General features: G+C 44.8%; 1 protein-coding gene across 1 annotated transcript in view; it reads right to left on the bottom strand.

Moving 5' to 3' along the window:
- Positions 1-225: 225 nt before the first annotated feature.
- The window catches only part of PNPLA7 (patatin like phospholipase domain containing 7), a 70,890-nt gene continuing 59,540 nt past the window's right edge, over positions 226-11,575 (bottom strand). The window contains exons 27-33 of the mRNA XM_070759554.1: positions 8,713-8,829; positions 5,837-5,985; positions 4,668-4,820; positions 3,214-3,324; positions 2,258-2,342; positions 1,287-1,390; positions 226-1,094 (exon numbers count right to left, since the gene is read on the bottom strand). Of these exons, the coding sequence (XP_070615655.1) occupies positions 1,011-1,094; positions 1,287-1,390; positions 2,258-2,342; positions 3,214-3,324; positions 4,668-4,820; positions 5,837-5,985; positions 8,713-8,829 (803 nt within the window). The 3' untranslated portion in view covers positions 226-1,010. The remainder of the gene's footprint in view (positions 1,095-1,286; positions 1,391-2,257; positions 2,343-3,213; positions 3,325-4,667; positions 4,821-5,836; positions 5,986-8,712; positions 8,830-11,575) is intronic.

Here is an 11,575-nt window from a genome sequence, read left to right as displayed (position 1 = left end):
GAAGCCCCCCCGGCTGTTTTAAAAGGTGACAGCCGGGCGGCGGGGCTTCTCGGCGGCGGCAATGGCAGGTTCGTAAGAAGGAAAAAGTTCGTAAGAAGAGGCAAAAAATTTCTGAACCCCGGGTTCGTATCTCGGGTTGTTCGAAAGACGAGGGGTTCGTATCATGAGGTACCACTGTATATAAGTGAGGATTTCTGGGTAAAGAGGTGTGGTTGCACGCCAGGATACGGTTTTTCCAGCTTTTATTATTATTATTATTATTCTCTTTTTAAGAACCCCTGAGGAGAGGTGGTGGCGAAAGGCGGAGGGGAAAGAGAGAGATTTGGCGGTATAATGACACAGGAACGGCCGCGGGTGGAGAGGAGAGCATTATCTGAAAGGGACGCCGGTATATAAATAAGCTGAGGGTTTTCCCGGCGAAGTTTTTAGGAAGCTTTGGGAAAAAAAAAAATTCCAGCCTCTCTCAGGAACCCAAGAAAGTGCATTGCTGTTCGAACGAATGTTTGTGTGAAAGTCACTGCTTTTGTCCCGTACGCTCACATCCGTCAGGGGGCTTCCAGTTCAAGACGTCGGGCCGTGAGCAGAATGCGTTCCCCGACGCTAACTGCCAATTCCCGGGAGAAACCTTTTGTTGCCCCTTGGAGATGCCGCCGCCCGAGATAAACTCGTCGAGATCCGGGGAAGGGGGCTGAAGAATGCCCAGGAGTCCGTCCACCTTCCGCTTTCCTCCTCGGTCCTTTCAAGCCAGTGCAAAAAACGCTCCTTTCCCCAACATCCCGAAATCGCGTTTCCGCAGACGCCGAGAGAGTTTGCAAAGAGGCGGATGGAGGGCCCGGTCTGTCTGTCAGCGGATGCCAATCGCTTTTGGGGAGGGGTGGATCTTGGGTTTTTTTATACCGAGAAATGGCGGTGGGGAGGGGGAGAAGTTGGCCACGGCTTCTCCGCTAAGGAAGTTGGCAACGAGGGATGGGGGGAAGAGGAGGCGATAGCCAGGTGAGCCGAAACGGGCCTTAGAGTTGCTCCTCTTCCGCTGCTTGTTGGCTGTCTTCGGAGTCGCCGCGGATAGGTTTTCGCAGGCGGATTTCTTGATCCTGCTGGTGATTAAAAAAAAAGAGGAAATTTTTATTCGATTGGGCTTTGAAGGGGATCTCGTCCTGGCGACATTCTGAGAGATCGTGGTTTGATCTCTCTAATCCTTACAAATTTGATGATTCTGGGGATGGACAGGGGGGGGAGGGCTCTGACAGGGAGACCCCCAAAAGTTATAATAGGGTTGTTATGCTTACGTAGTCAGAATATTCTTCGGTTTGGCTACTCAGGAAATTGACATAGTCATCTTTCTGGATGTCGAAAATCTCCTCTTCGTATTCGGTCTGGTAGTCGGATTCGTCTGAATGGGAGAAGAGGGTTTGTTTTTAAGCCACGATCAAAGCGGCCCTGTTTCCTCCCAGGAGATTCCTAGAGAGGCCCCACGGAGGCTCCTCCCTGCCTTTTCCGGCCTTGTTTCCTCCCAGGAGATTCTTAGAGAGGCCCCATGGAGGCTTCTCTCCGCCTTTTCCAGCCCTGTTTCCTTCCAGGAGATTCTTAGAGAAGCCCCACGGAGGCTCCTCCCTGCCTTTTCCGGCCCTGTTTCCTCCCAGGAGATTCCTAGAGAGGCCCCACGGAGGCTTCTCCCTGCCTTTTCCGGCCCTGTTTCCTCCCAGGAGATTCCTAGAGAGGCCCCACGGAGGTTCCTCCCTGCCTTTTCTGGCCCTGTTTCCTTCCAGGAGATTCTTAGAGAGGCCCCACGGAGGGTCCTCCCTGCCTTTTCCGGCCCTGCTTCCTCCCAGGAGATTCTTAGAGAGGCCCCATGGAGGCTTCTCTCCGCCTTTTCCAGCCCTGTTTCCTTCCAGGAGATTCTTAGAGAGGCCCCACGGAGGCTCCTCCCTGCCTTTTCCAGCCCTGTTTCCTCCCAGGAGATTCTTAGAGAGGCCCCACGGAGGCTCCTCCCTGCCTTTTCCGGCCCTGTTTCCTCCCAGGAGATTCCTAGAGAGGCCCCACAGAGGCTTCTCCCCGCCTTTTCTGGTTACAGTTTCGGAAGCTTGGGTTTGTAAGTTGAAAATGTTTCTTGAGAAGAGGCAAAAAAATCTTGAACACCCGGTTCTTATCTAGAAAAGTTCTAGATAGTAAGTAGAGGCGTTCTTAAGTAGAGGTACCACTTTATTGGAGAATGGTCTGTCTCCATCCCTCCCTCCCTCCCTTCCCTCTGTTTGCTCACCATCCATTATGATGGCCTTCACCGGTTCGATTCGGGAGACGATTTCGGCCAAATCCGTGAAAGAGGTTGTCGGGCAGGTCACGTACTGAAAGAAGAAGTAAAGAAAGGAAGGAAGGAAGGAAGAATGAGCACTGGGTCATGGTCAGGCCCAAGAACCAACAAACTGTCTTGTCATTCGCCTGCAGACAGAATCTTGCCTGACTAAAGCAACGACTAAAGCATTTCGTGTCGAGAGCATCCTCGACCGAACTGAACGGTTGCATTTTCCGTAGGAATTAAAAACGACACTGGCCACTGGGGGACCCTCAAAAGGTTAGCAGCTCCTGACATTGGGGGGGGGGAGAGAAGAAACGCCGCCAGGTGAGGAGTCAGTGAACAAGAGACCCAATTGCGCAGAAACGGACAGTTTGACATTGAAAATTAAACCGAAAGGAGAAGTAGAAACCTAGAAGATTGACGGCGGAAAAAGGCCTCCTGGTCCATCTAGTCTGCCCTTATACTATTTCCTGTATTTTATCTTAGGATGGATATATATTTATCCCAGGCATGTTTAAATTCAGTTCCTGTGGATTTGCCAACCACGTGTGCTGGAAGTTTGTTCCAAGCTTCTACTACTCTTTCAGTAAAATAATATTTTCTCACATTACTTCTAATCTTTCCCCCAACTAACTTCAGATTGTGTCCCCTTGTTCTTGGGTTCACTTTCCTATTAATAGAATACTGTCAAATATGGAATCTATTTTATCAGCAGTTGAGATGAAGGATGGAAGCAGTATCGTTAAGTGAATTAAATACCCAGACGACGCGATGTTTTATTAAGCGCTAAGAAATGTAATTAATTTTTTTTAAAAAAAATTGATAAAATTTAAAACTGGAAGGAGGCCTTGGTTGAGCTGGCTTCTCAAACACACACACACACAAACAAACAATCACACACACAACATAGCGATACTCACGGATGATGGCTTCGACTGGCAACTTTCCTGACGGTCTTTCAGCATTTTCTCCAGCACTCCGCTCCGGCACCAAACGTTAAAAACCGTCCTTCCGTGCTGGTAGCCGACTTCCTGAAGGGGAAGGAAAACGTGAAAAACTCGGCCAGCTGTTGGAGGGGGGGGGGCTTGGAAACCAGTTGCTGAAATTTATAGAATTGGGATGTGTGGGTGAGCTCTAGGCCGGTTAACTGGAGGTGCTCGAAAACAGACAGGATATATCGCGGAGGAACAATTTGTAACACAATTTCTGTTGAGTTTGATTTCTGAGCTTTTTTGTAGTTAATTAGGCATGCTGGTTTCAAAACTGTAGTTAGTTTTCTCCTACCACGTCAAGTTTTTTCCCCCTCTACACCTTAGGAGAATTATGAGGTTGCAACGTGAGCATCAAATTGCATTTCTGACACGAGCCATCTTGCTAACTTCGGAGAGGGGCCGCATATAAATCCGATAGATAGATAGATAGATAGATAGATAGATAGATAGATAGATAGATAGATAGATAGATAGATAGATAGGATAGGATAGGATAGGATAGATAGATTAGATAGATAGATAGATAGATAGATAGATAGATAGATAGATAGATAGATAGATAGATAGATAGATAGAGATAGATAGATAAGAAAGAAATAGATAGATAGATAGATAGATAGATAGATAGATAGATAGATAGATAGATAGATAGATAGATAGATAGATAGAATAGATACATAGATAGATAGATACATAGATAGATTAGATAGATAGATAGATAGATAGATAGATAGATAGATAGATAGATAGATTAGATAGATGAGAAAGAAATAGATAGATAGATAGATAGATAGAATAGATGATAGATAGATACATAGATAGATTAGATAGATAGATAGATAGATAGATAGACAGACAGACACAGATTGATGAGAAAGAAAGAAAGAAAGAAAGATAGATAGATAGATAGATAGATAGATAGATAGATAGATAGATAGATAGATAGATAGATAGATATAGTTGGACAGAGAGATAGATAGATAGACAGACAGACAAATTTCCCGTTAAATCTTGGCACCTGTCAAGGAAGATTTCATTTCATTTATTTCATTTAATTGGATTTTTATGCCGCTCCTCTCCGAGGATTCGGGGCGGCTCGCAGCATATATAGTAGACATAACAATACAATAGATCCAGTTAATATAATTTAAAAAATTTAAAAATTCTAAAATATTTTAAAAAACATTCACTAACATTCACCCAATAAATTGTTGTTCCCCAGTGATCATTGCACGGGGAGGGAATAAGGTCTCCTGCCTTGAGCAAAGGGTTAGACTAGAAGACCTTTGAGGTCCCTTCATCCTATGAGTCTATTATACATACACACACACACACACGTATGTGACATATTTTTTGCCAATAATGAAATTATCGCAACGCACACAGATTTCATCGAATTTCCCAAAGTCCAGCGTCCCGTAGCGATCGATGGGCGGCCGGATATATTCGCAATAGTCGCTGCTCTTCACCATCTCCAACTGCCGGACACAACAGACGTAGGCCAGTCGAGTCTGGATCTCGGCCATGTTCAGCACCTGCCTCCCCAAAAAAAGAAAAAGAAGAGAAAGAGAAAGAAAAAAGAAAAAAAAGGGAAAAAAGGAAAAGAGAAAGAAAGAAAGAGAAGAGAGAGAAAGAAAAAGAAGAGAAAGGAAAAGGAAAAGAAGAAAGGAAAAGGGAAAAAGAAAAAGAAGAGAAAGAAAGAGAAAAAAGGGGGGAAAAGAAAAAAGGAAGAAAAGAAAAAGAAAGAAAAAGAGAAAGAAAGAAGAGAGAGAAAGAAAGGAAAAGAAGAAAAATAGAAAGGAAAAGGAAAAGGAAAAAGAAGAGAAAGAAAAAGAAGAAAGGGGGGGGGGAAAAGAAAGAAAAAACAAAAAGGAAAAAGGAAAAGAAGAGAGGAAAAGAAGAGAAAGGAAGAAAGAAAGAAAAAGAAGAGAAAGAGAAATAAAAAGAAAAAAGGAAAAGGAAAAAAGGAAAAGAAGAGAAAGAGAAAGAAAGGAAATAAAAAAGAGAAAGAAAAAGAAAGAAAAAATAAGAAAGAAAATGGAGAAAGAGAAAGAAAAATGGAAAAAAGAAGGAGAAATAAAAAGAAAGGAGAGAGAGATATCATTGCGCTTAGTCCTCAACTTACGACAACAATGGGGAGCAGAATCCATACCTAAGCAAGGCGGTTGTTAAGTCAGTTGCGGGGGATGTTACAAGCTCTCTTTTTTTGGCCACAATTCTTAAGCAAATTAATGCGGTTGTTAAGTGTGTTAAGCAAACACGGTTGAGATGATACCAAATGAAGACCACGTAACCCCCAAAGTCATGCAACCACAATAAAACAGAATCCGGTGGCCAAGCCCCTGAATTTTCACGTGACTGTGGGGGAAATGTCGCCATGGTCGTAAATGCGAGGACCGGTCACAAGTCACTTTTTCAGTGCTGTTGTAACTTTGAGCAGTCGCTAAATGAAGGGGTTGTAAGTCGAGGACCGGTTCAGTGTGAACGGGGGAGGGTAGTCATCCTGCCTTTTGCGGCTAGTCCTCGAGGTGCAACCGTTCAACCACCTCACCTTCACTTTCTCCACTAACGGGTTCCACCGTTTCCACAGCAGCCACCAGCCCGAGAGCGCGTCTCCGTAATTGGTGAGGTCCGTGTCGTCTCGGCTGCCCACGTCGATGGCAATGACGATTTTGGCTCCCATGGATCTTGCAACGTCCGCTGTCGGGAGAAAGCAGAACGACGGAGTTGGGAAGGGGACCTCAGAGAAGATGCTACGTTAAGATTAGATTTTATTTATTTATTTATTGGATTTGCATGCCGCCCATCTCCGTGGACTCCGTTAACAACTCCTAGTGTTTTTCTGGCAAGGTTGTTTCAGGGGCCTCTAGCACTTTACCGTATTTTTCAGAGTATAAGACGCACTTTTTCCCTACCTAAAGAGGCTGCATCTTATACTCTTTTTTCCCAGCCCTAACTAGCTGCTAATGATCTTCCCAGCTCTTAACTTGCAGTCTCTTTCATTGTTACTCTCTGCAAATAATGTTTTCCAAGCCCTAAGTCTTTGCAGGTTGTTTTTCATTGCTCTAATTTGCTCCAAATAAGTTTATTTCCAGCCCTTAACCAGATGGTAACAATGTTCCCAGCACTTACCAACTTGCATGCTCTTTCATTGTTACTCTCTGCGAAGAATGTTTTCCAAGTCCTAAGTCTTTGCAGGATTTTTTTCCCCATTTGGTCTAACTTGCTCCCAATGTTTCTTTCCAGATGCTAATGATGTTCCCAGCTCTTACTGGCTTGCAAGCTCTTTCATTGTTACTCTCTGCAAAGAATGTTTTGCAAGCCCTAAGTCTTTTCCGGGTTTTTTCCATTGCTCTATTTGGCCTGAATGTTTCTTTCCAGGTGCTAAAGAAACTCTTACTGGCTTGCAAGCTCTTTCATTGTTACTCTCTCCAAATAGTTTTTTTAAAGCCCTAACCAGATGCAAACAATGTTCCCAGCTCTTACTGGCTTGCAAGCTCTTTCATTGTTACTCTCTGCAAATAATCTTTTCCAAGCCCTAAGTCTTTGCAGGGTTTTTTCCATCGTTCTACCTGCTCCAAATGTTTCTTACTAGGTGCTAATGATGTTCCCAGCTCTTACCGGCTTGCAAGCTTTTCATTGTTACTCTTTCCGAATAGTTTTTTTAAAGCCCTTAACCAGGGGATAAAATAATGTGTTGAAGCTGACCAGAGATAAGGATACTAGCCAGATGAATACCTGATAAGCAGATTCTTTTCCCTATTTTCCTCCCCAAAAACTTAGGTGTGTCTTATACTCCAAAAAATACGGTAGGTCGTTGGATAGGAGTACTCCAAGGTCTTTGACAGAGCGAGCGTCATCTTGTATTCTAATTCCTCCAGACGAGATATTTCAAACAAGACTCCAGGGTCAGCCAGGAAAAAAGTTCTTTTCCCCAAACTATCCCATTCTCCGGCTCTCCAAGCCAAATTCAGGTAATCCATGAGGCCTCCATGGAAACCCAGCCTTGAAAAGGATGTCTTTGGAGGAAGAAAGGGCTCTTTGTAAGGAAGAAGTGACTCAGCGTCCCCCTCAGGGAGGCGAGGGTGAGAAGGGAAAGGAATTTGAAAGAGTCCCGGAGAATACAGCCACCACAAAGTGCCGTTTTTCAGTTCCCGGCTGGGCGACGGAGCGAGAGATTTAGCAGCTCGGGGTTTTTTGCAAATCCGCTCGCCGCACAATGAGGCTCCGTTCTCAAAAGAAACAACAATCGCGCTCCGGCTGACGCCGACCGAGAGTTTTTGTTCGCTCCTCTTTTCAATAAGAGGATGGTTGGAACACGGTGGACCTCGAGAAGAGCCGGGAGACCAAACAACGGACAAAAGCCAGATTCGAATCCGTCACGGGCCGCGCGAAGGATTGGATTGTCCTTGGATGAAGGACTTTCCTTCGGGGGCCTCGGTCTATTTTGCAATAGACCATCACAAACACAGCAGGAAGATGTTGGGACTGGACGTGGAATTAGAGAGAGTGGAAAGGGACCTTGAAGGTCATTTAGTCCAACCTCCCCTGATGACACAGGAGAACCTATCCTCTCTTCCAGACGAATGGCCCTCTAACCTCTTCTCTGCGGCAGCTCCTCAAATACAGTGGTACCTCTACTTAAGAACGCCTCTACCTAAGAACTTTTCTAGATAAGAACCGGATGTTCAAGATTTTTTTGCCTCTTCTTAAGAACCATTTTCTACTTAATAACCCGAGCCCAGAAAAAATTCCCAAGAAATTTGAGAGCGGCATGAAGGCCCGGCCAGTTTCCTGCCATTCTCCCTTTAATCCCGGCGATCTGGGCTGACAGAGGAGCCTTTTGGTGACACTTAAGGAGGCTTTGGCAGCCCAGAGCGAACGAAGCATTTTCCTTTCTCTGGGTGCTTGGACAGGGGATAAATCTCTGCCAGCGCCCAGAGAAAAGAAACTCTCCCTTCGCTCTGGGCAGTCGAGGAGTCACCATAGCGAAGAAAAGGCGCCGTCTCTCTCCTCTCTCTCTTTCTCTTCTCTCTGTCTCTTCTCTCTCTCCTCTTCTCTCTCTCTCTTTCTTCTCTCTCTCTCTTCTCTCTCCTTCTTTCTCTCTCTTTCTTCCCTCTTCTCTCTTTCTCTCTCCTCTCTCTCTTTCTCTTCTCTTTCTTCTCTCTCTCTCTCTTTCTCTCTCTTCTCTCTTCTCTCTTTCTCTCTCTCTCCTCTCTTTCTTCTCTCTTTCTCTCTCTCTCTCTCTTTCTCTTCTCTCTCTCTCTTTCTCTCTCTCCTCTCTCTCTCTCTCTCCTCTTCTCTCTCTCTCTCTAAATTAAATTAAATTTGGCAGCTTTCCTGGATGCCGAGGCCACCGACGCTGCAGGAATTCATGGACGGACAAGAATCTCATGACAAAAGGAAGAGGGATCTATCTCAGAGTACCTGGGAGGTTATTGATGTAACCGCCGTCCATGAGGAGATGTCCATCTTTGGGATCGCAGAGAGGGGGCAAGTAGCCAGAGAGAGACATGCTGGCTCTGATGTAACGCCAAAGACAACCTTCAAGGGGGAGAAGAAGAACAGATCTCGAATAACACATCTGTCGTAACTTCCCAGCTACCTTCATTCCCAACATGGAAGGGGAGACCCCTCAAGTGGCCCATACCCTCCCTCCTGTCATAATCCTTATGGGTTGTCCGTGGTACCCACCACCACAATCGAGCCTAAAAGTCGCTCTTCCCCCATGGACTTTCCTGGTCACAAGGTCACGAAAAGGAGGACCACGTGATGGCGGAAATGCCACCACCGTTGTAAACATGAGTCGTTTGCCAAGCGACTCTGAATTTTTTTTGCTTTTTTTTTAAAATATAATTTTTAATTGATTTTTATAATATTAAAACATTCACACAACACATAATAGTGTGCTCAATGCTCCAAGTTCCCACCACCAAACAACATTCATACCCCTCCACCAAAATGGGGGCGTATTTTCTATGCACCATTTTAACTCAAGAGCAATACAGTGATACCTCCTCTTACAAACGCCTCGTCATACAAGCTTTTCGAGATACAAACCCGGGGTTTAAGATTTTTTTGCCTCTTCTTACAAACTATTTTCACCTTACAAACCCACTGCCACCGCTGGGATGCCCTGCCTCCGGACGTCTGTTGCCAGTGAACCCCACTTTTTTTGCTGCTGGGTTTCTCCTGAGGCTCCCCTCCATGGGAAACTCCCCTCCGGACTTCCGTGTTTTTGTGATGCTGCAGGGGAATCCCAGTAGGGGAATCCCAGCAGCGCAAAAATGGGCGCTTCGCTGGCAACGGAAGTCTGGAGGTGGGGGGAGAGCCTCAGTGAAATCACAGTATCGCAAAAACACAGAGGTCCGGAGGTGGGGTTTCGAGGACTTTGGTGTTTTTGCGATGTTGCGATTTCACTGAGGCTCCCTTCGCTGGGAAACCCACCTCCAGACTTCCGTTGCCAGCAAAGCGCTCATTTTTGCGATGCTGGGATTCCCCTGCAGCATCACAAAAACACAGTCTAGAGGTGGGGTTTCCCATGGAGGGGAGCCTCAGGGGAATCCCAGCAGCGCAAAAACGGGCGCTTCGGCTGGCAAAAGGGGTGAATTTTGGACTTGCACGCATTAATCACTTTTCCATTGATTCCTATGGGAAACATTGTTTCGTCTTACAAACTTTTCACCTTAAGAACCTCGTCCCGGAACCAATTAAGTTTGTAAGACAAGGTATCACTGTATATCTATTTACATATTATAAAGTAATTCTAATTTATTCTTTATAGCTTGGTCTCGAATTCTACTAACCACATGTCCTCTCACCTTGACCCATCGTCCCATCAGTTCCCGCAGGTTAGTTTCATTGGCCGAATTCATCCTCTTATCCATAATCTCAAACTGAATATGATCCACCATGTAGTGATACCAATTTTGCACTGTCCATTTTGTCGCATCCTTCCAACCTAGGACTATTACCGCCTGAGCGCTTTCTATCGCTGCTTCTTCTTATTTCTCTAAATTCTCTCATCTCGTTCCTTTTGACTAAAACCGCCATTTCCTTAGTAATTGTCCACTGTATTTTTTAACATCCTATTAGTGTCCTCTTGCACTTCTTTCCAAAAGTTCTGCACTACTGGGCATTCCCAAAACATATGCATAAACACCCTCCCTTATCTTGACACCCGTGCCAACAAGCATTCTTAAAATTCTGCTGAAAGTAGGCAAGTTGAGCGAGGTGTGTGATACCACTTATGTAGTATAGAAACATAGAAACATAGAAGACTGACGGCAGAAAAAGACCTCATGGTCCATCTAGTCTGCCCTTATACTATTTCTTGTATTTTATCTTACAATGGATATATGTTTATCCAAGGAATGTTTAAATTCAGTTACTGTGGATTTACCAACCACGTCTGCTGGAAGTTTGTTCCAAGGATCTACTACTCTTTCAGTAAAATCATATTTTCTCATGTTGCTTTGGATCTTTCCCCCAACTAACTTCAGATTGTGTCCCCTTGTTCTTGTGTTCACTTTCCCTTTAAAAACACTTCCCTCCTGAAACTTATTTAACCCTTTAACATATTTAAATGTTTCGATCATGTCCCCCCTTTCCCTTCTGTCCTCCAGACTTTACAGATTGAGTTCATGAAGTCTTTCCTGGTACGTTTTATGCTTAAGACCTTCCACCATTCTTGTAGCCCGTCTTTGGACCCGTTCAATTTTGTCAATATCTTTTTGTAGGTGAGGTCTCCAGAACTGAACACAGTATTCCAAATGTGGTCTCACCAGCGCTCTATATAAGGGGATCACAATCTCCCTCTCCCTGCTTGTTATACCTCTAGCTATGCAGCCAAGCATCCTACTTGCTTTTCCTACCGCCCGACCACACTGCTCACACCATTTTGAGACTGTCAGAAATCACTACCCCTAAATCCTTCTCTTCTGAAGTTTTTGCTAACACAGAACTGCCAATGCAATACTCAGATTGAGGATTCCTTTTCCCCAAGTGCATTATTTTACATTTGGAAACATTCAACTGCAGTTTCCATTGCTTTGACCATTTATCTAGTAAAGCTAAATCATTTACCATATTACAGACCCCTCCAGGAATATCGATCCTATTGCACACTTTAGAGTCATCGGCAAATAGGCAAACCTTCCCTACCAAACCTTCCCCTATGTCACTCACAAACATATTAAAAAGAATAGGACCCAGAACAGACCCTTGTGGCACACCGCTTGTAACCTGTCTCTTTTCCTTCTCATTTCCCTAGCCCTTGTATTCTTGATTT

This window comes from Erythrolamprus reginae, chromosome 8 (genome assembly GCF_031021105.1).
Source record: "Erythrolamprus reginae isolate rEryReg1 chromosome 8, rEryReg1.hap1, whole genome shotgun sequence".
Lineage (NCBI taxonomy): Eukaryota > Metazoa > Chordata > Lepidosauria > Squamata > Dipsadidae > Erythrolamprus > Erythrolamprus reginae.
This window is presented reverse-complemented; position numbering and strand designations above follow the sequence as displayed.